The sequence below is a fragment of the Podarcis pityusensis genome (assembly GCF_964106645.2).
Source record: "Podarcis pityusensis genome assembly, chromosome: 3".
In the NCBI taxonomy this organism is placed as follows: Eukaryota; Metazoa; Chordata; class Lepidosauria; order Squamata; family Lacertidae; genus Podarcis; species Podarcis pityusensis.
The window spans coordinates 45,518,151-45,545,867 of NC_138026.1; the positions used below are offsets into that span (position 1 = coordinate 45,518,151).

General features: G+C 40.7%; 1 protein-coding gene across 1 annotated transcript; it reads left to right on the forward strand.

Moving 5' to 3' along the window:
- The first annotated feature begins 2,257 nt into the window (after positions 1-2,257).
- On the forward strand, positions 2,258-27,717 carry UFL1 (UFM1 specific ligase 1). The gene is made up of 19 exons (XM_080997535.1): positions 2,258-2,447; positions 5,418-5,563; positions 7,328-7,356; positions 8,332-8,429; positions 9,630-9,744; positions 11,839-11,969; positions 12,744-12,802; positions 14,306-14,452; positions 15,357-15,532; positions 17,471-17,650; positions 18,549-18,669; positions 20,377-20,499; positions 21,410-21,530; positions 22,261-22,427; positions 23,356-23,486; positions 24,378-24,458; positions 24,824-24,909; positions 26,511-26,691; positions 27,469-27,717. The coding sequence occupies exons 1-19, from the start codon at positions 2,371-2,373 to the stop codon at positions 27,682-27,684; spliced, it is 2,385 nt and encodes a 794-aa protein (XP_080853661.1). The 5' UTR covers positions 2,258-2,370; the 3' UTR covers positions 27,685-27,717.

Sequence of the window (27,717 nt, forward strand, 5' to 3'; positions counted from 1 at the left end):
ATGTGGTCCTCTGTATAGCTGCATCCTTCCACAATGACCAGTTGTTCCACAAATGGCAGCTTCTCAAGCTTCTTCATTCAAGTATTTAGCTGCACGATGACAAGCAGGTGGCTAATCCAGCTTCAATATTTTTCAACCTATCCTACTAATACGACAATAAATTTGATTTCAAGCTGTGCAAAAGCCTGAGAGCATTAAAACTGTATCTGTCCTCCACTGAAAAGATGCTGCCTGGTATTCAACAGACGAGGTAAAATAAATAGTCTCAATAAACCCCTGTGTTTCATTTCAACACTTTCCTGAAACAAGATCAAAGGCAATTTGGCACAACGTTAGAGTGTAGAAATGTATTCAGTGAAATGGTTTAGTACAGTTGGCTTTCGTTCCCACCCGAATAAAGAAATCAGAATTTGCAGGGCAAACCTGTACACATCTACTCAGAAGTAAGTCCCACTGAGATCAATGAGGCATACTGCCAGGTGTAGTTGGTGAAATGTTTTGGTTCACATGTGGGTGCAGGAAATGCAAATTAGGTGGGTTTGCATTCAAATGGAAAGTACATTTATTTCTCACCATTCCTATCAGGGAGTGGAGTTTGTCCTTCCATGCTACTGGCCATGCCACCTTCAAAGGTGTCTTGAGTCTGACACAGTAGGGCACCACCTTTCTTTTTAGTGCCCTGTCCATGCAAAAGAAACCAAATAAAAATGTGGGCAAAACAAAAGTCTAAACTATTCTTAAAACTATCAAATATTTATGTGTTGCTGTATACAGTCCTCAGTCTCAAGAATCTCAGAGAAGCCCTCAGTAACTCTGAACAGAAGTTATACGACTGGCATAATATTCCATTAACTCACACGTGGTTAATCAATGTGGTTTGTTCCTATGTAAATGATCAGTGATGGCAAACACCTATGGGTATATTAATATTTTGTAACATAGTTTGTCACACTTACAGCATTGATTCATTTTGACAACATTAATACCTTGGCATTTTCCTTTATTGTTTCTAATTAGGGTAGGCAAATGGCTTTTCCCAGAGTGAATCAATATGATACAGTTGGTGAAATGTAAAATGTATGTTAAACCTGAATTCATTGTAATTTTTTTGCAAATGGCCATCAATCAGTGTTAAAATATTGGCACAGCAATTAAAAAAAATATCAATCCAGTGTCTGCCATTGTTCACCCTCAAATGAATCTGTACAAAGAGACAAAATTGTTTTTGTGATCTTTTCTTGCCAGCAAAGCTGAAAAAGTCACTTGAAAATGTAAGAGGAACACGATAAACAATTGGTTTGCATTGCTTCTTGTAGTTTGTCATATTTGAAGGGCCTTCCTCCACCATGTCTCCTCTACCTATTGAGTTGTTCTTAGAAAAAGTGTGTGAAAGAAGATGCTCCCCATTGGCACCAGCCCAGTTTTAATTCTAAGACTCCGGGTATCCCAAGTGTGCAGACCCTTCTCCCCTCTGGTGGCTTGACCCCCGTGGTGCCAGGCCACCTGCCCCGCATGTCTGCAGCTTCAATGTGCCTTAAGTGTGCAGTGGCAGCCGCAGGGAATTGCAAGAGTCCCGCATGCCAGGAAGGCATTAGAAAACGCAAGTTTTTAGGCTGCCCCATCTATTTGTTGGGTGGTGTGTGGGAACTACTGGAATGGGCGGATCCTGACAGCGCACATATTAAATACCCCAACTTGGTAAGGTGATATTTTCCTGTGGAACGAACCTACGGAGAAGGCTGCGCCTCCCTCGGAAGATCGGGTACCATGTTCTGCGCAGGATAGAACCTGATCCACGTGTGCCTCGCGGGCTCCTTCCGACGTGACCGGCGCTCACAAACCCACAGCAATTAATTACCTCATTATGCTTTGTTTTCTATAATGTTTCAAGCACATTTAGATCATTTTAGATCACGCATTTGTCCTGCTAGTTCACAACGGTTGCGGTCCTATTGATTTATTTTAGGAAGCGTTGGGGAAGAGACACTAGAGGCGGAATTTGATGTTTCCGGAAACGCCAAGAGCCAGGAAGGGGGGGGGGCATCAGTGCACGTTGCAATTTAATGATTTCCTAAAATGTCTTTTGACTGCACGCGGATCCCCCTGCAAACGGTGAAAGGGCGGGGGGGGGGTATATGTGTTCCTCATTTCCCTGCCCACCGTCAGTGGCAGCTGTCTTCCTGCAGGTGGCGCTGCCGCGGCAGCCAGATCGCGTTCTGCCCGAAACGGCAGAGGAATGTCCGCCGCCGCGCTCCGTCCGCGGAACGTTCTTGAGCTGACGTGTGAGTGCCAGAGGCCTCGCCGTTCCCACTCCGCCGCCTCCTCCTCCTCCCCCCCTTTCCCCGCCCCCTCCTCGGACGCGGGGCAACCATGGCGGCTACCTGGGAAGAGATCCTGAAGTTGTCCCAGCAGTTCCAATCCGCCCAGTTCGCCCAGGCGACGCAGAGGTGAGGGGGGGAGGGGGGAGGGGAGGAGCCACCCGCGAGCCCCCCTCGCGCGGACGAATCTCGCTCCTTCCACGGTATCTCGCGCGACGAGCCCGAGGCTCCTTCATTCCGTGCTCAGCAGCAGCCGCTTCAACGGCGTCCCTCTGGGCCACGACCCGTAATGTCCCTAGAAGCAGCGCAGCCCTTCAGCAGGGAAGGGGTCTCTGCTCACCTTAGTGCCGTAATGCTCTTAAGTAGGATTGCCTGTTGTTGTTGTTTTCATCCCCGCTCCACGTGCTCTGCTTTTGACAACCTTGGCATACAGAAATGCAGTACAGCGGGGCTAGAGCTTTTCCTGGCCTAGAGAAAAATGTCACCCGGATAATACTCATTTGCTAAAGGTGCTGCTGCCAAAGGCATAGGAACCAGTGAAGAAGCAGCAGCGATCCTGTCCGCCCTGGGAATCCGTGCTTTGCTCGCTACTGCCCTTTCCCACGCATCCTGCAAACGTGTCAACACGTCCCCCGTGCATTTAACATTTGAACAAGCGCCCGAGGCCAGTACGTTTCCGAGCACAATTCAAAGTGTTGATGCTGACCTTTAAAACCCTAAACGGCCTCGGTCCAGTATACCTGAAGGAGCGTCTCCACCTCCATCGTTCTGCCTGGACACTGAGGTCCAGCGCCGAGGGCCTTCTGGCCATTTCCTCACTGCGAGAAGCCAAGTTACAGGGAACCATGCAGAGAGCCTTCTCAGTAGTGGCACCTGCCCTGTGGAACGCCCTCCCACCAGATGTCAAAGAGGAAAATAACTACCAAACTTTTAGAAGCCATCTAAAGGCAGCCCTGTTTAGGGAAGCTTTTAATGTTTAATAGGTTATTGTATTTTAGTGTTTTGTTGGAAGCTGACCAGAGTGGTTGGGGGGACCCAGCCAGATGGGCGGGGTATAAATAATAAATTATTATTATAATTATTATTATTTCCTGGTATATCAATCTCCTGTGTCGGCCTGCTTTGCAGCAGAAGCACATGAAAGGGTCTTGTAGCTCCTGACATATCTGTTTGGGGAATAAGCTTTCGGCCTGCTCCTCATGAAGTGGACTCTTTAGTCCGTGGAAGTTGCATCCCAGTATTGTGATACATTTGTGGGTCTTTTAAGATGCATGTACTGTAAAGCTAAAGGGCTGCACCAGCTGCAGTGTTTCTGTGAAAGCACAAAAAGGGTAAGTCTTGGGCCACCTGAAAATCATTTCTGGCAGTTTCGTCAAAGTGCTTATTTTAGCAGGCTTTGCCGTTGAAAGAATTGTATTGGACCTTTGATTACTGTGATGACGATTGAATATGAATGTGTGTGTAATATATGAGAACAGAACTAAGAAAGTATGACTCGACATACATGTTTGGACATTTTCAGAATATGTATTACTGCATGCTGTTTTGTATTATTTTTTAATATAATACTATAAAACTGAAAAGCCCATGGCAGACCACAAGGTCTAATATTTAGCAGACAGTGTTTTTGTGAGCTTGTGATAAGGCTGGCAATTGCTTTCGTTTGTGGAATGGCCATATAACACAATACAAACTTCTGTTCCATTTAGCTGCAAAAAAGATCCATTGATGTCCATTACTCATAATTAGTGTCAGTGCATTCAGAATGGTAACCAATATTATCCAAAAACACAATACGATGTTACATTTCAAGTTCTGATATAATCTGCTGAAGATAAAAAATCTGCAGTAATTCTGTGAAAACTGCATTAGACATCCAGTGTCAAATGTACCTTGTTGTTGTTGTTTAGTTGTTTAGTCGTGTCCGACTCTTCGTGACCCCATGGACCAGAGCACACCAGGCACTCCTGTCTTCCACTGACTCCCGCAGTTTGGTCAGACTCATGTTTGTAGCTTCGAGAACACTGTCCAACCATCTCGTCCTCTGTCGTCCCCTTCTTCTTGTGCCCTCCATCTTTCCCAACATCAGGGTCTTTTCCAGGGAGTCTTCTCTTCTCATGAGGTGGCCAAAGTATTGGAGCCTCAGCTTCATGATCTGTCCTTCCAGTGAGCACTCAGGGCTGATTTCCTTCAGAATGGATGCGTTTGATCTTCTTGCAGTCCATGGGACTCTCAAGAGTCTCCTCCAGCACCATAATTCAAAAGCATCAATTCTTCGGCGATCAGCCTTCTTTATGGTCCAGCTCTCACTTCCATACATCACTACTGGGAAAACCATGGCTTTAACTATACGGACCTTTGTTGGCAAAGTGATGTCTCTGCTTTTTAAGATGCTGTCTAGGTTTGCCATCGCCTTTCTCCCAAGGAGCAGGCGTCTTTTAATTTCGTGACTGCTGTCACCATCTGCAGTGATCATAGAGCCCAAGAAAGTAAAATCTCTCACTGCCTCCATTTCTTCCCCTTCTATTTGCCAGGAGGTGATGGGCCCAGTGGCCATGATCTTCGTTTTTTTGATGTTGAACTTCAGCCCATATTTTGCGCTCTCCTCTTTCACCCTCATTAAAAGGTTCTTTAATTCCTCCTCACTAGTTGCTATTCTGGTATTTGGGAAATGCCTTGGAATCTTAGGTGTGGGGAGAAAGCTGTTGGAAATCAGTATATATGAAGCTCCACAAAGTTTGATCAGCCCCAATAAACAACTTTCTTGCCTGTTTTGCACCAGTTAATCTGGAGTACAGACCCCCAGTAACGTTCCCAGTTTTATTAATATTGATAAGAATCCCTGCTTAACCTGTAAGCATGGTGTGGTGGTTGTGAAACTCACCTTTCTGCTTTCTGTTTGCAGTAAGACAGAGCGTTAAGGGATAGTTTGATTGTATTGTCAATCTGTCAGAAACACTTGTTTTAACTGAAAATTTCTGTGGCATAAATAGATTGCTAAAGCTTCTCCAGATTGTCTTAGAAATGAAGTAGCACTTGTTTAAAATCAAGTTGTCAGGATCTCATGCAAGATGTTTTGCTGTTCTTTTATGTATGCAGACTGTCGGAACGTAATTGCATAGAGATCGTTTCTAAGTTGATTGCTGAAAAACAGCTGGAAGTGGTGCATACTCTTGATGGAAAAGAGTATATTACTCCTGCGCAGATTAGCAGAGAGATCCGTGATGAACTTCATGTTCATGGTGGTAAGTGTGTAAAAAATATTATTTCTAAATATGTTTACAAGCTCAACTACAGAGAAAGAAACTTTAAAGGTAATTTGCTTTTGGAAAATAAAAATACATAGAAACATGTATCCTTGCCATTGAGACATTTAAGGGTCATGATTCTAACACTATTTCATAGTGCGAATGGACTCGCCAAAGTAAAATAACCATTAGAAAGATACTCCTGTTGACATATCTTCAAGATCAGCTAGGGGTGGTGTGAAAAACAAAAGCAGCAATTCTGATTATCCAAACTGCTAGTGGCAGAATCCTAGCTTGGAAGGGACCCAGGTCTCATCTAATAATGGTAATGTTAGGTAACTTTACATTGCAGTCCCATACATGACTACTCAGAACTATGTTCCATTGAGTTCAATAGGCTTCACTCCCAGATATGTGGGTATAGGACTGCAGCCTCTATGTCATTCCACTTACCTCTCAAGCTGCTACTGAATTTGGAATACTTGGTGTACATTTATCATTTAAAAGGAACTGCAAAGAAGTATGTAGGATATTTTTATGTGGAATTGCAAGCACAGTTTAGCACTATTCTGGTATGTTACATACATTGTCTGCACTGAATGGGAAAGTTGTAAAAAGCAGTGTAAACAGTTAAGTGAAACTGGAGACAGGATTGTAACAGAGAATTCAGTTGTATTTACAAAGCTGTCTAGTCTTATCTGAAAGGTGAGTAAGAGCCAAACTGTCATTAGCTATTCCATCCCTTGCATTTTTCATAAAAAGCACCCATGAGAGGCATGGGTTTGAATCAGAAGAAGGGTTTCTTACCCCCCACCCCACCCTGGCACAATTTTCTTTTTTAAAAAATGAACTCTTTCCCCATTTTGGAAGTTGCTAGTTGCCTCACTCAAGATTGGATTTGAACAGTAGCTGTGCCGCTGCTGGTAACAATTAAACTCCTAGGGTATGAGGAAAAGAATAATTGAGGGAGCTTTCTTCCTGGCAAGTATCAGTTGATATCTGAAGTTGTAGCATCCCTTTCATGCTGAGTACAGGAATAAAGGCAAAGGCCTTTTGGTTTTTCATGCCATTGTTTGTTTAGTTTAAGAACAAAGCATTAGCTACCAGCAGGCTTCATCAATATAAATCTTTTTCTTTATGCAGATTAACAGACTTATTTCAGTGGAGTTTACCATAGTGCAAATGATACAAACTCTTGTGCATGTTAATGAGCACACAACTCTTTTCACAAGCTCTTCCAATTTCATTTCAAAGTGGGGGCACTTTTATGTATAGATCTTTTTTGAAAGTTTTCCCTCTGCTGATGTAAGTTGCGGTACTAGCGTGCATGGAAGATCTAGAGCATGCCTGCAAAATACTCTTTGCTATTCCAGATGTTGCTTCTGCCACCACCTTTATAGTTCACATCATGCTGGTCCAGGTATGTTTAAAGATTTCTACACAAGTGGCATGACTTTCTTCCATGTGGATGTGTAGATGCCTTTACATGTAATTGGACAAATATGCAAGAAACTTCGAGGCAGTTGCAGCTATGCTGGAAAAATTATGTATAAAGGAAGTCCTATTCACACTTCATGGTAGTAAATTCCATTTAGCAAGCAGGGTTAGTTCCCAGACAACATGCATGAAACCATGCTGGAAGTTTCAAATCAGAACGTAAAGAGTAATAAAACAGTTCATTAAAATGTACTTCCTTTGTCTATGACTTTCTATATTATGCATTAAAATCTATTTGCTAATATATTCTTTCTTTTATTACAGGTCGTGTAAACATTGTTGATTTGCAACAGGTAACTTGCTTTAAGCATAAATACTTTTTATCTGCGCTTAATTGGGCCAATTTGAAATACACATTTGTTTTTAATGGTTTTGTACCCAGAAATAAGTCTCATTGTGTTCAGTGAGGCTTACTCCTAGGTAAGTGGGTAGCGTATGGAAACCTAAATACTTACTGAATAGTGTATGGGTGGGTCCCCCCTTCCCTTTTAAGTCCCCAGTCTTGCAATCTGCAATTAGCTGACGGGTGGAGATTAAATCCTGCCTCTAGGTTACACAGTCCTGTTACCTGCTGGGAACAGGATCGCACAGCCAGTGCAGCATTAAACCCTGTCCACCCACCCACCAGTAATGTCAGCTGGGTGGGGATCTTTTTTGGGGAAAGACCTAGCAGGCCAAATTGTCCCATGTCCTGGAGATTCCCCACCTCTGGAGTAAAGTATAAACACTTAGCTGCTAACCTATATTTCATTTTTACTAACTGTGGTGTCTCTGTAGGTTCCATTATGTTGCTCCCATTCTCTGTAATTTTATATATTATAAAATTACAGAGAATGGGAGCAACATAATCGCACTGTTCATCAACATAAGCACCCCATCACACTTGTTTTAATTTTTGAAGCCTGTTTTAGCCTATCAAGGAAGTTGGGCTTTTTAAATGTCACAGTATGCACAAATAACAATGACTGATCGCTGAAACAGTCAGGGAATTAATATTTCATTTCTGCTAACCTTTTTCCATCTGAAAGCTTCAGCTAAATTGAAGCTTTTCATAATAATTAGAGATTTTATTACATTGTGTGTTAACTTGTCTTGATTTCTATTTTCTTTTCCAATATCACATTTTCCTTTTCAGTTAAGATACACCTGTATCTGAATTATTGAAAAGTAGCTAGAGTGTAATGGTTTGTGAATGTGAAAGTGTATTATTTTAACAGTAGATGATGGATTTGAATTCTAGATGCTAACCTGTTTTTTCTCCCCTGCAGGTAGTAAATGTAGATCTGCTCCATATTGAAAACCGAGCTAATGACCTTGTCAAATCAGACCGAACAGTTCAACTAGTATTGGGGCAGCTTATAGATGAGTGAGTTCTTTCAAGAGTGATTAAATACAGTGTAAATGTGTAATGGGCTTTTCGATGTGATTAATCCAGAATGAGGAAATGGAAGCCAATAATTATGCATTGTGTCTGAGAATGTACTCCACTGCTTTTGTACAAGCTGAGCAGTTGAAGTCATACAAACATTTGAGAACCACTTTATTGTTTTATGCTCGCTAATGCAAAGGAAGGCATTTAAACTTTCCTCATTACTGTTGAGACAAAGACAGAAAAAGCTCTGGAAATTAAAAGGAGGGGGGCTTTGTGTCCCTTTTATGCCCGGTGTGTGTAGAGGAGATGGATGAGACTCCTTAGCATCAGTAGCAAGTAGTTTGCCCTCTTGGGTCGTTTGAAAGAGAGACAGTGTGTGCAAGGAACTCTTACTACTTAGTGTAATGTGTATCACCTTTAAGAATCAGGTGCTGGAAAGAACAAATGGGGAGTACACAGGTCCTGCTTGCAGGCTTCCCATATGGATCTGGTTGGCAGCTGTGAGAATTAGGATGCTGGACTAAATGGGCCTTGGGCAAATTACCTATATATAATGACAACCTGATTAAATCTCAGCTTATATCTAGTATTTATGCAGTGTTCTGTTGCTGACATGGACCATATGTTTGCTGTGATATCAGATATGGGTGCCATTCAGTTTAAACTCCAATATCAGCTTACAATCTTTAAGTTTTAGAAACGAGCTTCATAGGAGATATATCAAGCAACAGAAGACTATGAAGAATTACATTTGCTTTATCAGTTTTGTAAAACATGAAAACTAACGGTAACTTCTGTTTGAGGGAGAATGATCGCATCTTTTACAAAGTTTATAGTAGACGCAACATACACTTAATGTTTTCATATAGTACTATACAGTGGTACCTCGGGTTAAGTACTTAATTCGTTCTGGAGGTCCTTTCTTAACCTGAAACTGTTCTTAACCTAAAGCACCACTTTAGCTAATGGGGACTCCCGCTGCCGCTGCGTCGCCAGAGCATGATTTCTGTTCTCATCCTGAAGCAAAGTTCTTAACCCGAGGCACTATTTCTGGGTTAGCAGTCTGTAACCTGAAGCGTATGTAACCTGAAGCGTTTGTAACCCGAGGTACCACTGTATAGGATTACTAAAAGCAAATAATGTTACAGCATGCAAGGCAAATTTGGAATTTTATACTCCTTTTTTCCATATTAGGAATTACCTAGATCAGATAGCAGAAGAAACAAATGACAAGTTACAGGAATCTGGGCAAGTGAAAATATCTGATTTGTGCAAGGCATATGACCTTCCTGGAGATTTCTTGAAGCAGGTAATTAATATGAAAATGGCCAACTTTTCACTAAAGCATGTGATATTTCACCTCTCGTAACTATTATGATAATAAGTTCCAGTATCAAATGCACTAGCTTGTGATCTAAGTTTGACAACGCCTTTTCTTATGGTACTTAAAGTCTAACATGGTTTTAATTTGCTTATTGCTTCTAAATACTGTGACTGCAGTATTGAATCTAATTTCCTGGCAGCCACTGTGTCTAATAATAGGGAAGTGAAGCAGTCCTGATCTACTACTTCAGTAAGATTCTCTGAAAAGGCAAAAATAATTCTTAAGATCCGTAGTCATTGGTTAGCACAGACCATTGGGCTGTAGAAACTGGAAGCGTTTGTTGATTCCCCAGTGTGTTGGTTTGCAGCCAGATGAGCAAAAATGCATTTTCCTAAATTAACATACGAGGAAAATAAGGATGGTATCCATAGCACCAGGAGCAAAACTAGGCTTTATTTCACTTAGCTTAAAGACCTAGTTGGGCACACCAACCCATGCATTGGTGCGTGCACACACACACAGAGGCTGGGAGCCTCAATGGTGCCCCTCTGGAGGCTTCACCTGGAGCAAAAAACCAACTACACCCCCCCATAGCTACAACACTGCATAGCACTTGCATTTCTTCCCTCCCCCTGTGTTCATCCCAATTTTTTTCTGGGGTCCCCCAACTCCAGACTTTATTTTGAGGGCATGCAGAGGGCTACAGGCAAAGGAGGAATGGGGAAAGTTCTGTTCTGCAAACCCAAGTCTCTTGCACTAGCAGAATGGGAACACTGGATAGGGCCTCAACTTAGGAAGTAAAATGGGCTACATTATGTCTTATTTACACATGAGAACCTGTTTACGTCAGTAGTACATGCAAAGTACCAAGTAATGTAATTGCATGTGATCTAATACTGGTACAACTTCAGGTATTCTGTCACTGAAGTTCATATTGTTTTGCACAAGAGTTCTTAGAATATTGATGCAAGAACCTTAATTATACTTCAAAATTGGTCAGAGATCCCCCACATCAGATGTTTTTTCTCGGTACTAACATGGATTTCTATGTAAGAATGATAGGTGTCGATTCCTGCCTTCTGGACATCATGTTGTTGTTGTTGTTGTTGTTTGCTTTAAAACAACCATAACACAGCAGGATTCCACTTCACAGGTTCATCGATAAGGCAGCAGCAATTCAAGGTTTTCTCCCTGTCGGTCCCCAATCTTCCATTCATTCAACATTCCCTCCTGCAAGACTCTGATATGAGGAGGTGACTCTGAAATAACATTAGAGCATTTGGCTTGGGGGTAGCATTCATTCATTCATTTATAACATTTGTTTTAAAACATGCCACCTTTTATGTTAGATTTCAGGGTTGCATACAAGGCTTATTAAGATCTTTAACTGAGTCATCTTGGCTGTCTCCAATAATCTCTGAAATGTATTTGATTAGGGCCCTGGAACTATGCCCAAGCTTGGAAAGCCCGCCTTTCTACCTCTTAAATGGCGTTTTGCCAGAAAGACCTTCATTTTTAAAGCATAGAAATGTTTTAGAATAAATAAGATGAAATCCAAATCAAAGAATGCAGACCAAAGGTTTTAGAAATCTGCTGCCATTGACAGATGGCACACAGAGCACAGCCAAAGTTTCAAGCAGAAGGATAATTCCAAGTTGCACAAATTTTTGAAACACTTATCACTCTCGAATCCATTGAGTATTGTTCAGAATGTACCAGTAGGACTACAGAATGTAGAGGCATCCATCAGCTGCAGAAACTTAATCCTAGTGCTATAATGTGTTCCATACTTCAGAGCTTCCTTACTGTCAAGTCCCATGATAGTAAGCAGGAATGTAAGGCTCTCTGCATTGGCTTAATTGTCTTCCTGAGCATTCAGGTTCTGAAGAGGGATCTCTTATCTATACCTAGAAGCAGTGGTGGATTAATGGTTGGTTGTAGTCTAACATCAAATCCTGTCTCAAGGCTGAATCCACATGCACGTATTAAAAGCCTGCTAAAAGCAGCATAAAGTCAAAATGTAAAAACAGTGCAGCGTCAAATAGCTTCTCTGGTTAATTGCTGTGTTTATGTTCTCAGGCATTTTCCATCCGCCTGGGCAAAATTATCCATGGGAAAATTGATCAGGACAACCGAGGAGTGATTTTCACAGATGCATTTGTCACACGGCATCGGGCCCGTATCCGTGGTCTGTTCACTGCCATTACCAGGTAAATTGAAAGACACGTTTATGTTTTGGGATAAACAGCTCTGATTATCTGCTCCTTGTGTGAGAGATGCATACACTTCCTACATAAAAGCAAAATTAAATTTTCCAGAGCAAACGTAACTGTTTTTAATTACAATAGCAATGGCAACTGCATCACTTTGGCTCTGGCTTTTCATCAAAGAATCTGCTCCCATAAATAGACAAAAATTGGACATGCTCCAACTTTTCCGATAAAAAATTCCAAATCTTTACGCAGCTATTGACGTCCCATCCTTAAACATTTCCTCCCTGCAAAATCTCCACAAATTTCTTGCCTTTAGCAGTGAAAAAACTGGAAACAAAAGACATTAGTGGTTGCATAACATATTCTAACAGTATTCTGTTTATGAAGTAGAAAGTAGCAATTTATTTTATTCCAGTATTCACAAACTTGGTGTTCGATGTGGAATAAATAAAGATATTTAAGGAAGGATTCACTGTTGTGCTAAGGCGATGATTTCATGAGGACAAACATTTTGGCTTGCCGTGTGGAAGGATCCCCCATGTGCTTTTATGAGGATCTCCCAGCCCCCCAAAACCGATTTTGGTTGTGCACAGGAAAAGGAGGGGGGAAGTCCCATTGCACACATGGAGGTCCTTCCACAGGGCTTTTGCGGAAGGGCAAATTGATCGGGACAACCGAGGGGTGATTTTCACAGATGCTGGATCCTGCCCAAAGTGTTTATGTATGAGTGTCCTGGTTTCTTATATATATATATATCACTTCTCTCTTTAGACCTACGCCAATAATTAACCTAATAACTCGGCATGGATTTCAGGAGCATCTGCTTTACTGTGAGTTTTGTTCAGACTTATTTAATGCTGATGTTTTTTGTAATTAATATCAGAAAGTGTTAAGTGAGAGGCAATTAAGATAAGGTTTGAAGCTTGCGTACCTTTTTCTTCTTTCAAAAGCAAAGTGAAACTGACCCATTAAAATGCATCTTTCATGTTTATTTGTTTTGTTTTAGGGGACCAGCACAGGAGGTGTGGTTTGTGCTGAGCTAGTTTCAATTAAACAGTTCTGGCATTGCATGACATGCCTTATAGGGATAACCCTGCCTCATTACCAAAAGACTTTTGCAATCCTTAGGATGCGCTACCTAAACTATTCCAGCTCTTGCTTACTACACATCATTCTTGTTTGTTCCTCCTGTTCACTATCATTTAATGTAGTTTGCATTTATTTTGGCCAGCCGTTTTCTGGCTGCCCACACCTTCAACATATAGATTTTCCTTGTCCTAAACAAGAATATCTTAATTAATTTGTTGCAACCTAAAGTGAAAATCAGACAGTAACTAAATGAAGCCCATATTAAATACATGCATTCAGATAATGTATTATTATTTCTTCAACACTAGTGTCTAACACCCCATGTACGAATTAGGCAAACAAAGCTGGTGTATTTTTTAAAAAATGTTTTAATAAGACATACCACCCACAAAAATTTAAATACAGTGGTGCCTTGCAAGACGAAAAGAATCCGTTCCGCGAGTCTCTTTGTCTTGCGGGTTTTTTCGTCTTGCGAAGCAAGCCCATTAGAGGTTTAGCGGCTTAGCGCTACAGTATTAGCGGCTTAGCCGGCTTAAAGATCAGCTGATAAGCGGCTTAACGATCAGCTGATAAGCGGCTTAAAGATCAGCTGATAAGCGGCTTAACGATCAGCTGATAAGCGGCTTAGCATCAGCTGTTAAGCGGCTTAAAGATCAGCTGATAAGCGGCTTAGCATCAGCTGTTAAGCGGCTTAAAGATCAGCTGATAAGCGGCTTAGCCATCAGCTGATAAGCGGTTTAGCGGCTTGGGGAAAAGGGGGGGGGGAAACCCCGCAGGAACTCGCAAGACATTTTCGTCTTGCGAAGCAAGCACATAGGAAATTCGTTTTGCGAAGCACCTCCAAAACGGAAAACCCTTTCGTCTAGCGGGTTTTCCGTCTTGCGAGGCATTCGTCTTGCGGGGCACCACTGTAATGATAAAAAGAATCCATAGCACACACTGTTGCTGACTGCAAATGTCTGCTGAGACTGTGCTGAAGAAACAGCTGTTTTCCTGTGACTTCTTCCCACTTGTTAATATATAATGTACTGTATTACAGGAAGCAGATGAGAGGAGAACAGTTTAATATCTCTCTATCTATCTATCTATCTATCTAGGTGTATCTATGTGTTCAAATAAATTAACTTGCACAGAAAAAATAGAGGCCTGCATACAGGCGCTGAGTTGTGGTTGTAATCCCTGTATTTTTAATCACATATTCATAAATATTTCTAATGTTGTGGCTGCTTTGTTTCTTTTCCCAGCTATGCTGGAAGAACTTGTTAGTACTGGGCGTTTGAAAGGCACAGTGGTTGGTGGAAGGCAAGATAAGGCTGTGTTTATCCCTGACATCTACTCCAGAACACAGAGCAACTGGGTGGATTCATTTTTCAAGCAAAATGGTTATTTAGGTAACTTACCCCTTTTGAATGAACTTTTCTTTCTGAAAGTTACTGATCAAGAGAAGCATTTTTCTTAAAGATCTCCCCCTCCCTCTGACCCTCATATATCCCATTTTTCCTCATCAGTAATGTTTGGTGCCCATTGAGACTGGTAGGGCAGGAAGGTTAGCAGTAGGCAGAGCCACTAACAGACAGAGCCAATTCTTGTTTGGTCCCCATCCTCCTCCCTCCAGAGTTTACAAGGGCAACACTAAAACTAAGGAGGAGAAAGCTGACAGTCAGTGCTAGCCTCTGTGCTGGCTGGAAGTAAAAAGACAAATAGCTGGGGGCTGACCTTAATAACCAGCCTCCACCTCTCATCACCAGTGCAGGAGATAATGCAATGCAGAACATCGCCATCCCCTGCTCCCTAGTATAGTTCCTGGGTTGGAAGAAGGATGAATTCCTGTGCTCCTCCTTGGGCCTGGATGAAGCTGTAAGCTTTGGTAATAGAGGGCAGGTTTGGAAGAGCAGACCTAGTCCCACTCTTGAATCCACACATGGCAATCCACACATGATAGGACAGCAGCGAAGGGACAAGACCGTCCCAACTCTTCATTATTCCGTTCAGTGAAGCTATTGCTGTTGTATTGGGGAAAATGGAGGCTAGCCAGCTTCTATCGGGGAGTGATATAGTGAGCAGACTTGTGGAAGGCTCCCTCCCTTGCCCACCTGACAAGTTTTACCAAGTTAACATACAAACACCAGTTCCTGGGTTCTCTACTGCTTCAGAGTGAGCAAGAAAAAAAAGCCACAGAGAGGCTGCAAAGAGGGTGGTTAGTGTCCACCGAGAGATGTCTAGCCCATTGTCCCCAGTTTTGTTTTGTTTTGGTTCAGTTTTCTTCAAAGTCAAGGACTTTCTGTAATTTTGTAGAATTTGATGCATTGTCCAGACTTGGCATCCCAGACCCTGTGAACTACATAAAGAAAAGGTACAAGTCCTTGCAGCTCTTGTTTCTGAAATCATCTTGTGTTGGTCAGGAAATTGTGGATCAAGTGGAGGCCTCCGTGGATGAAGCCATCAGCTCTGGAACGTGGGTGGATATAGCGGTATGCTCTTTGCTTTTCATTTCTTTCCACTGGCTTTATTTTTCAAAAGGGGTCACAGCACAGGTCATAACTGAACTTCTTGCACTAGCGCAAGGAGATTTCCCCCCTCGTGCACACTATGCGTCATCTCCAAATCTCCTGAGAGTTGAGCAAACTTCAAGGTTGTTTGGGGTAAGAGACTTGAGAATGTTCCGTCACGCAAGGGAAATCCTTGCGCTGCCAAACATTCACCACAGTGCTGCATTGTCTACAACCGTTTGCCTCCAGAAGAACCCAGGTCCAATCCTTGGCATTTCCTGGTGGGGTCATGGGGGATAGATACCCTGTTTGAGATCCTGTAGAACCACTGCCAGTCACTGCCAGCAGCACAGAACCAAATGGACCAATTATCTGTCTATATAAGGAAGCTCCCCGTGTTCCTGTGTGGCAACAGAGACTATTTTATGCAGTTACACAGAGGAAAATTATACACCACAGATTTAAAGCAGTGATTACTGCAATTTGCAAGGACATGGCAGTTGAAAGGTCATCACTTGCTAGTCTCGCTTGTTCCAGCTTGAGAAGCATTAAGCCCTAATTTCAAAGCATAATTTCTGCCAAATCAATATTGAGCAAGAGCTTAGGGTTGATGTGGCAGAATCTAATACTCCTTGAGATGCTATTTTTGTAGATGGGACTTCAGTTCTTAAACAAAAAAAGATTTGCTATCAAGCTTTATGTCGCAATAGACAGTACGTATTCCTGTATTCCATTTATCCAAAAGCGGCTTTTAGCTTGGTGATAGAAACTGTTCCTTATTGGGTGTGGCGGGGGGAGCTATAGAGCTTTGAAGACTGAAAGCATACTTACTCCTCCGAATAGGTGCCACATGCATTTTTAATTTACCAAAGGTAGTGTGAAAAATTGGAAGTGGAAATAAATTATGGCCCAGGCAGCTCTGAAAGAGAGTGATAAAGTCACAAATGGAATTCACAGGTTAATTCTAATACACTTGTGTGTTTTACAACATTCTGTAATTCCAGCTTAAAATTTTTCACACCACTTGCCTGTAGATTTGTGGACATATTTAGCTCACAGTTGCTTCACTGCAATAGATGACTACAGCATTTTTGTCCAGATAGATAGAAACCAGTTTTGTACAAAGTGGCAGTAATAATTTTCCCAACAAGCTCCCTAGATACAGGGAATTACATGTTTATCTGTCATCATCCAGGCAGAGGGCACAGACTCCTGTTATCAAATACTGCAGGTTATAAAATGCCTTTTGAATTGGCTTTATATCCTACCTGGAGTTTTTAATTTGTACATTATTTTAATGCAAACATGGCAAGTAGCTTGAAACAGCTTTGACACTTTACAAAAAGCTGTAAAGATTTATTTTGTCAAAAAGCTTTTGATTTCCCAACCTCCCTTCTCTCAATGTCATCTTTACATTTTCAGTTTTTCTGGTTTAGAAAAATCCTCTTTATTAAAGTACATTCATCCACCTATTCACCTATTCATCTCTCTAACTAACACAAGACAAAGATTAAATGAGTAGACAGGCAGGATTTTGCATCAAGGTAACCTAAATTCTGCACCTTATTAAAGCTGATTTCTGCAGTGAGTATCAACTCTGCAGATTGAGTCAATGCAGAGAGATGTGCATAATTTATTTTCTGCTACAGAAAGTTATTCAGGGTAGTCAATCCCCACCTCACCTCATACTTTTGAGATTTCACCTGGCATCGTTCAGACACCTTTCAAACCTTTTCTTGCAGTTGTAAAAACTAGCAATATTTAAAAAATAATAATCTCGGGACTGCTAAATTCTGTGCCAGGATATGAATATCATGCATGGTAGTTATACAAACAAATTTGTATATATTGTAGCCAGTTGGTTGAACAATAAATAACAATGTGGTGGTTTTCGTTTGGCTTTGCTTCTTTTGCTCCTAGCCTCTTCTTCCAAGTTCATTCTCTGTAGAAGATGCCAGCATGTTGCTCCAGCAAGTGATGAGATCCTTCAGTAAACAACCTTCAACTCTGGTCTTTGGCGACACTAATGTTGTCAGTGAGAAATTTATCAACAGCTGTGCTGATTTGTTTGGTGATCTGATGCACCAGAAAGCTGAAAAGGTTTGTTTCTGGGCGCATTGTTTTAGAAAAGGACTGCATGAGTTACAGCCGACCAAACTCAATGCCACTCACCAGTAATGCAGTGTGGCCTGTCAGGTGCTCTCTCCTTCCCCAGCTCTCTTTGCAGTTTGATTCAAGCAAAATCAATATATTCATTGAGCCCTTGATAGACTAATCTCTGGCTGGTAGGCTGCATTCAGCTTGATAAGTCCCATGTTGTGCAAGCCTGTCTTTAGCACATATTAATGATGTTTTTATGTCTTTGAGCTGAACTACCTACCCATGGAATCAGCATTGTCCATCATTGTGTTTTACATTTAATTTTGCTTCTAGTTAAAAATGACACCTTTGTTTTGTAAGCTTTGTGCAACACATTTTGGGAGAATATTGGGATGCCATCACATTTGGCTCATATTCCTTGAATTTGTACATCCATTTTCCATATCTCAAGCCAGTCACTGTCAGATTCTTGGCTTTCCTACTGTGATAATCAAGAACAAAACAGCAGGTGGCAAGGAAAGGTTGTCTAGTGATTATTTCTAGGTGAGAGTACAACAAAGAAAACGGAGATATGTTGCTGCATTTCAGAGTAAAATAGCAAAAAATGGGATTATTCTGTTTATATTTCTTGCATATCTTCTTCCTATCAAAACCAGCACAGCTCAGTGGATGGTGGCTAAGTTTAAGGTAATAGTGTTCTGCTAGGACCTGACAAATGGGATACCTCATGCAGATGTTAGCTGAGTATGTGTCTGTCGTGTGTTGCACTCTCTTATGAGTGTCTGGGACATTACGTCCATGCTAAACAGGAGGGGAGATAGTATCAGAAACCTTAAGGATTTGCAGTACGTTCCAGTGCATCTCACATGAACAGGTGCATGTATGATCTTCATTTTAGGAGATGAAAAATAACCCTGTGCACTTAATCACAGAAGAGGACCTGAAGCAGTCTGCATTTGTAGAAAATGCTTCTTCAAGTAAAAAAGATAAGAAAGATGAAAGAAGAAAGAAAGCAGCAGGTAAGAAAATGGAGGCATAAGTTACTTGGTTACTGATTGCATGGTTTCTTCTTGTTAGTTTGGCAGCTGTCCTGTTGGCATGACAAGGACTTCTCCCACATTACAGCATTGACAATAGAGACACAGGTTTTGGGAAGAAAGAGTACTGCTTCTCTTCTTTGCTGACTACTGTCAAGTTTTCACTGCTCAAGGAAATGCAAAGAAAAAGATTGTTGGAGGGAGCAGGGTAACTGCCATTTTACTCTGTAGCTGGACATGGGAAGCAGAACAGCTCTTCTCTCTCATCATCATCACCACCACTCACAGCTTATTTATGTAGTCTTGGCCCACCGTAAGACACAATGAGAAACATTGGTTAGTTGTTCGTGGGGAAGAACATTAACATGTTAGTTGTTTGTGTTTGTGGGGAAGAACATTAACACGTACAGTAAGAACTCAGTATTGAGTTTGCAAGAAATCCATATTGATGGGGAAAGCTCCCAAGAGAACAAGAGTTTTCTAGGGCATGGTGGCTATAGAAGCTCTCTAGACAGCACTATATAAGGCAGACTCTAAAGCTGTAATTAGACGGAAGGAATTTATACCAGTGTTGTCTTTATAGCCATTTCTCTTATTTATTAGCATTCCCCACCCCCGAACGTGTAATTAATGCAAATGTCAAGTCACACGTTTATATACCTAATGTTACCATTGCTTAGTCTGTTTATCAAACCATAAGGCTTTGGTCAGGATGTTAACGATTGTGTTCTGATAGCACAATATGATGCATGTTTACTCAGAAGTAAGCTCGTCTCTATTCAGTGGGGCTCAGAGGAAGCTGTGCCTAGGATTGCAGTCTAAAGTAAGGAATATTCATTTAATTGAGTAATTTCATTTTACAAATGAGAGGATGAAAAGGATTTGCTAGAGTTTTGAAACTATTTACACTGAATTTTTAGAATAGCCTGAATGTGATCAACCAGAGTTGTGATTGTATAGTGGAATTTATGCTGAGTGGCTCTTAACAAACTTTATCAAAGTTTGATATAATGCTTTTCTTTCAAAACAGAGTACCCAGTGTATGCCAAAATAAAAACTACACTTGAATTTTACATTATTGTTTTAACATATGGGATTGGGACACTCACAAATTGCAATTATAGAATTGTCTTCTACTCAGAAATGAGACCCATTGATTTCATTGGGGCTTACTCCCAGCAAAGTGAGCATAGGGTTGTAGCCCAAGTGTTACAATTAGTTGGTTTAGGGTCATTTGAAATAAAATGTGCAGATGATAGTTCTGTTCAAAAGGCAAACAGTAATCATGAATATTTCCTGTTCAGCATTGCTTGAACTGTGTTAATTTCATTGTCAGTCAGCTTAAATGCATTTCCTTTCATCTTGATTTGGAACTTGCTGTGGACACTGCTTTCTTTCATTTTACCGTTATCTTTTATTTGATTTAAGTCTGAGTCACATTTTCATAAGGATCAGTTTGCTTTACTGATGAAGTAGAAATTAGAACAAATATTGAAATACTATACTCTTAGCTCTGTCGTTCTTTTATTATGCACCCAGGTATAGTAACTCCTGTTTCCTTTCATAATATAGTCAGGGTTATTATTTTCTCTGTTTTTATAAGGATTTTGGTTTCATTTCATTATATTTGTCAAAGCATCACTTGACTTAGTAATACTTCACATGCTAATCAAGTAGTTTTTCCACCAGAGGGCACTGGAAGTGTGAAAAGTAGCGGTGGAGGAAACGCCAGAGAATTTAAGATCAAGAAAGCCAAGAAGAAGGGAAGAAAAGACGCTGACAGTGATGAGGAATCACAAACAAGCAGCTCAAGTTTGTAGTTTATTCTACTATAGTAACCTAATCCTTGTAGTTTTGTAAATGCAGTACTGTTGCCCTGAGTTTGTAATGAAATATTCTCCTATAAGATATCCAAATATATTAGTATGGTTATCTTTTTTTCTAAGATAATTATTTGAATTGTGACACGAAGCCTTTTAATGGTAACACAGAAATGCTACTTCAAGCAAAAATCAAGGTTAAGCACAGAACTAAAAAAAAAAAAAATATGATGAAGAGAATTTAGTGAGCTGTTTTAATATGGGGCTGCAGGTGTGAGGAGGAACGTGCTAGCGCTCTGGTAGTGCTAAGTTCCGTTACCTGGTTTCAGGTGATTTCCATGTACTGTAGCCCAGCACGTCATAGCTGGCAATGTTTGGCAGCTTCCCCCAGCCCTCTGGAGAAGTTCTTCAGGGATGTACGGGGAGCTACAGGAAGGGAAAGGAAGATCAGTTGCATTATCTGCCTTACACTCGCACAGTGTTGAATGCAGCCCAGGATAAACTTTTTTTTACCTGAATGCTTTAAATTGTATAACCTTTTCACATTAGAGCATCATTTCTGATATGTGTCTGGTAACATTACTTACTGCAAATGGCAATGGTGTATCCATATAATTTTAACAGCAGTTTTTTGGGGGGGAATCCCATTTTACCATGATATTTCCAAATGACTCCTGAATTAATCTAATCACAAAAGCAAACAAGGGGAGGAAAAAAAACTAGGGCTCTGTGATAAACATACAGTAGCAATTTTGAATAACGTGAATAGCAGTAGTCGGCACATGCTTATTTTTTTGTGACCTGTGGGAGTCCTGATACTAAGAGGAATGTATTTTGTGTTCTTACACGGGAGATTTCAAGAAAACTGAAGATATTAATTATGTTTCTCATGGTCATTGCAGATAAGAGCAAGCACCTCGAGATCCCTTTTCTGTCACCAGAAGAGATTGAGGATGTTTTAAGAAAACATGTAAGGGACTGTCCTGAAGAGCTTATAACAGAGCTCGCTGACCACCTAATAAGGTAATTTCAATGATTTATCTCAGTTTTGACTTAAACAGGGCCTAACACATCCTATAGCTCAATGAAAAATCAGAATTCCGGTGTTCCATCTTGCAAGGCTTTCATTCATTCATTCATTCATTCATTCACAGCATTTATATCCCACTCTTCAGCCAGAAGGGCTCCCCGAGTCACTTATGTGTCAATAAAAGAAATGCAGTAACTATCAACGACTACAATGTAAAAAATTTACAACCCATAAAAAATGGAAGGGAAGATGAAATCAAGCAAACTTATGTTACCAGGTTCCCATATTAACCAAGTGTGATGAAAGCAGACAGCTCAAAGTTCGAAAGACAGGCCTTGTTGGGCCCTTGAGAAATAGCCTGCTGACCCTCCCTTCTCTGATGTGTCTGCAGCAGAAAGTTGTTGATCTCACAAAAAGCAGCTCCAAGCCAGCAAAAGAAATAATTTTTAAAGCAGTCACACAGACCAGACTCCTCCTCCTCTGTTGCCAACTGCCATTGTTAACTACTGCATCTGCAGGCTATGTGAGCGGCCTGTGTGACTGCTATTCTAGCCATTGTGTTGTGTACAAAAAAACAGTTGCAGCTGACGTTATTAAAATGCCCTTGGCTTTAAATTTTCAACTTCTGATAGGAAAGCCTGTTATTTTGTTGTTTTGAGGTTATGTAGTATTTGGAGAAATACTAGTCTCTTGCTAATGTATCCCCCCCTCCCCGTTCTTTAGGCCCTTGACCAAGAGTTATCAGGAAGTTGTGCGTTCAGTATTTATGTCCTCCACTTCTACTTACTCTGGAGCTAGCAGGAAAAAGACCATCAAGGACTTGCAGGAAGAGGTGTCCACCCTGTATAATAATATCCGATTATTTGAAAAAGGAGCAAAGCATTTTACAGGTACAGCTTGGATTGTATCTAAGGTAGTGCTAGGTAACTAGTTCCAGTAGCACTAGATTTCTGCTTGAGCAACAGAACTTCCTACCCTCTCCCCATGCACACCTTAAATCTGTTCTGAGGGTTTCTTCAACCCACTAGAGCAAATATCTTCAAGCTTTTTAAACCCAACCTTCCCATTTAAACATGCATTTGGGGATCTGCTTCTCAATCTTTTACCATATATTCCCATGGTGGTAGTGCTCCTTTTACAACCCGCCTTAGAGCAGGCTGCGATCCACCAGTGGGTCCCAGCCCACCCATTGAAGCACCAGTGCTCTAGAGCAGATTTGGGGAGCGCACAGGGCACATGTGGAGGGAGGAAAGGGAAGTTTCATTGCTCAGTACTGTATATATATCCTTGCAGAAATGGATGCCACACTTTTATCTTCAGAATGAATTTATGGTTTAACACATTGTTGCTGGGCAGTTTCTGATTTCAAAAAGAACTTTAAAGACTAGACTTGGATTTTATTTCTTACCAATTCTGTGATGATACTGCCCATCCATTTACTTAAACTTTTTCTTTTTTACATCTTTTGTTTCTATTCTCCCCCTGTCTACCACAGATATTTTTGTGTGGATGTTCACTGAATTCTACCATTTGTGATCTGCACAGAACTGCCCGTAGGAGTCAGTTTAATATTTGCTTTCTCTGCTTGAAGCAAAAGATGGCCTAGTTTGAAACATCTTGTCTGACCTTTCCAATAACATTTGCAGGTCTTTCATGCATTGTGATGCCACGGACATTTTAACACCTGTAATAGCAGCTGGAAGCAGAGCGTAAGATGCTTTGTGGCTGGAAAAAAGGCCGAGGCCTCTCTAGATTGGCTAATGTAATATGCAAATATCTACAAATTGTCTTTTTTATTGCAGAAATTCTGTTTTGCAGATGAGACGCAAAGTAACATTGCCAAGCACATGCTGAAGACGTTTTGCACTGACATCACTAACCTCATCTTCAACTGCCTAGCTGCTGATCAAATGATGGCAGCAGAAGACTACACTGCCATTACCACTGAGGTACTTTGATACTATTTCCTATTATCTTCACAGATTCTTAAAGCAATTAGTTCATATCCCCCCCCCCCTCATTGTAGAGCTGGACAAGGGGGAGGGGGGACCTGTGCTTCTTCAGGTGTTATTGATGAACTCCAATTCCTATCAGCCCCAGCCAGCATGGCCAGTGGTCAGGGATGATGGGAGTTGTAGTCCAACAACATTTGGTTGTCTATTGGTTCCTAGACCCTGTTGTAGGGCATGGGTTCCTGTGCTTATAAGATAGCTTAGATCTCCACAACCCCTACAGACATTTTTCCAGTGGTTCGCCCTGTCTGTAGGTCTCCAGCACAGTGCCTGCAGAAACCTTCTCTGCTGACCACAGAGTCCTGCCTCCACATGCCTCCCCCTGCTGAAATTAGGCTTAGAAGAAAACTTCAACTTGTAGCTGATTTATTTCAAAGCAAATTGCATTTTGGGGGGCATGGCAGTACAATAAACTCGGCCCACGGTTGTGACCCTCCCTACTGACCTCACTGTACACACACAATTAAATTACACAGAGCCCTTCTATTTGCAACAATACAAGGCTTCTTTAAAGCCTTATTGACATGAAGAAAGGGTGATTCTGAGTTAGTGGGGGGTTGCAGCTGGGGAGGAAAGGATTACTCCTTTCCTTTCTCTTATGCACCCCCCTCAAAATTGCCTAAATGTGGTTTGTCCAGTGTGCAAGGTGCCCATGACCATTCCTCTGGTTTGCAAATATGTCACAAGGCTCAATAAGGTTGACCCCTGCAATATGAGATTAGTGTTTCTAAGACTACTTTCTTATTTTCTTTTGAGTTTATTGACCAAAACATGTTGTTCATTGGAATCTAAAATTACCTTCATTGATTTGCACACTTCTTCAAATAGATGAGGAAAAAGATTTTGAGTACTTTATCTGAAGAGACAAGAGGTCCTTTAACAAAACTCCACATTTCTCTGAATGGCAAGGTAAGTTTCAGGCATCCAATCTGCACCCACTTGCCTAAAGAAGTGTTGTTTTATTTGGTTTGTCATTCTTAATTTAGTAATGGGTTTTGTTCTTCACTTTTCCCTTAATAGTCAATTTCGAAATAGGCAAACTGTAAGCAAAATAAACTGAGAGTGAGCATTTTATTCATAGGTGTGAAAAAAGCAAGAGGGATGGGGGAAACAGTGGAGGTCACAATATAGGCAAAATATCAGATACCTCTGTGTGTAGAAGGAAGTCATGACACTCCACATTAGGTGAGCTTCTCTCAACCTGTGGAAAACCTCACACTGAATTTAAAGGAGATAATAGCTTTGCTATTCTTTTTGTTCTGCTTTTTTTGAAGAGTTTAGAAGAGTTTGTTTCCTGTCTCGATGCTGCTGCAGAAGCTTGTGATATTATGGTGAAAAAGGGTGATAAGAAGAAAGAAAGGTAATATTTTTGCAATACATAGTTTCCCTCCATAGGCTTATACAGGTGATCACTTTTTCAGAATGATAGGTGCTTCGTTGCTGGCAAACTAGTCTTGCTACTCCAAGGAATAGGGAGATAAAAATGTTTTAATGTAAGTTAATTTTCCAGAAATGATACTTTCCAGCTTTTTGCTTATGACCTAAGCTTTCTTGGTGGGATCTAGCCATGCCTCCCCCTCCCCCAAAAAATGCTCATTTAAGATCCTTCACAGCTAGGAACTGCTTATGGAGGACAAAAGTTAAATTCAAGTCTCCTGACAAGTTACACATCTTCATTCTGTGGCTGTTTAAAATCCTTTTATATTAAGAATACATATACCTACTGACAGTGCTTTTTTTCTGGGAGGGATGCAGGATACCCCTAAACATTTTGTGAATCTGAGTTTGGCCTCATTGATGGGCAGTATTTCAATAGGAGTAAGAAAATGAGAGTACCCCTAAACATTTTTTTAGGGGGAAAACACTGCCTACTTACCTGGTAATCCATCTCATTGAACACAATGGGTTCTATTTCTAAATAGACTTGTATATATATTGCACATGTAAAAACTTCCAGCTTATGAGTCCTAAATTTAACATTGAATGCTTTCAACTTTATTAAACTGGAATAGGAAACAGCATCCGTTAAAAAATACAGAAAGATACTTCAACAGTGTGTTTACACATACTTGTCCCCATTAAAGGTAGTTGGTTTTACTACCACGTGGCTACCAGTGGGGAGGTGCTTTAACATTATGGCCACTTAAGAGAAAAGACACATTGACGAGTTGGTGGAGTCATAACTAACTAGCTAGAAATAGCAGTATTCATAATTTATTGTCATCATAGGAGCCCTTTATCATTCTGCAAGCAGTAGCAATTAATGTTCTTGTACTGTAGTCTTGGTTTCCTAAATCTGTCCAATAGAGTCGCTTAACCTCATGGCACTTCCAACAGCATTTGGAGAAATATATGGGATGGTAGCAATGCATGACCTGAAGTTCACAGGACTCTTGCGGAATCTAAGCCAAGCCTGGTCAGAACCTGGGTAGGAGACTGCCTGGTACCCACATATGCCGCCATGATTTCCATGATAGAAGAAAGGTATAATGAGTGGATTTCGTGGCATCTATACCTCTTGGTAATATTATGCACCAGTAAATTGCTCTTTTTCATTCCTGTTAATGGGTAGAATAGTATTCAGCTTTTTAAAGTATTTGTGAAGTTGCCGTCATTATCCTTGTACTAGTATTATTATTATTTATTCGTTTCCTTTTTGCCACAAGCAGCTCAAAACAATAGTAGTACATCTATTAAAAGCGGGAATGGGGAGAGAGGAAACATTAAAAACATGCCACCCATTCTAAAAGGCCTTAGATCATACAAATGGGAAGGTGAGAGTTTCTAGTTATGGCCTCCCAGAAGAGGAGAGTGGAACTATAGTTTTGAACTGTGGTCCAAGTCCAAAACTTTTGTTTTCAAGGAACATTGTCTTACAGATTAACTCACCGTTATCCAAATCTGCAAGTAATTAAATAGGTAAAAGCCTTTTCTCATCATACATCCTGTTTCTTGTCTCAGGCAAATCCTGTTCCAACACAGACAAGCTCTGATTGAACAGCTGAAAGTCACAGAAGATCCAGCTCTCGTTCTTCACCTGACATCAGTCTTGCTGTTCCAGTTCTCAACACACTGCATGCTTCATGCACCCGGAAGATGCGTGCCACAGATCATTACTTTCTTAAGTACAAAGATCCCAGAGGTACTTACACTGGAAAAACCAAGAAGTGTTGTAATTTGCTCTTTTCAAAAGTTGAGAAAATGCTGGCATTCACAGAAACCACTTTAGTTAGTTAGTTAGTTAGTTAGTTAGTTAGTTAGTTAGTTATTTTGACTGAAATCCTGTACACAGGTTCTAGGAATAAATTGTATGGAAATCAGTAAAAGTAAATATGTATAGGATTATATATGTGCATGCAGAGGGATGAAAGTGGACATTTCTGTGACTGGTTCAGTAATTAATTTCCACAACATAGAATTCTCATTAAGCACATATAGGGAACTATGTGTGTCAACTATATATAACAAGGGATAAAATTAGGCATGTGGTCTACTGAATTTAAGGGAAGCAACTACTGTGCAATATTATAGTGCAATGGTCTTCCAGGGAAAGCTGTAAATACGGGATGCAATATTTAAAATAGATTTTTTTTATGATCTGCCCATTAATATTAGACAAAAATAAACTCACTCATTTGTATTTTGAAGAAATGTTAAGGTTATCTTTTTTGAATGTGATTTTAATCTTGGTATATATTTTATGTGAACAGATTAGAGGTTTTGATGACTAAGCGGTATGTAAAATATGTTAAAACAGATCTCATTTGATTTGATTTGATTCTTTGAGATGGGATCATAATTATGCTTGAAGGAAGTTGCTTTTCTCACTGCGGGTTCTTTATGAACTAACACAACCACCATCTGATTATAAGTTGCTCATATTGCCTTCTTAGTAGCCGCATTTTGTTTCATTTTGCAGGATCAGCATTCTCTTCTTGTCAAATACCAGGGGTTAGTAGTGAAACAGCTGATAAGTCAAAATAAGAAGATTGGGCAAGGAGACGACGACTCAGTGGATAACAACCTGAATGCAGAAGAAAGCATAGAGGCAATCCGGAAAGAACTCCAGGAGCTGGCTGGCTCTGTCAAAGACCTTGTTCTCAGGCCCAGAAAATCTTCTGTAACAGAGGAATGATACTCTTAATAAAACTCATTCAGGATGTTCAAA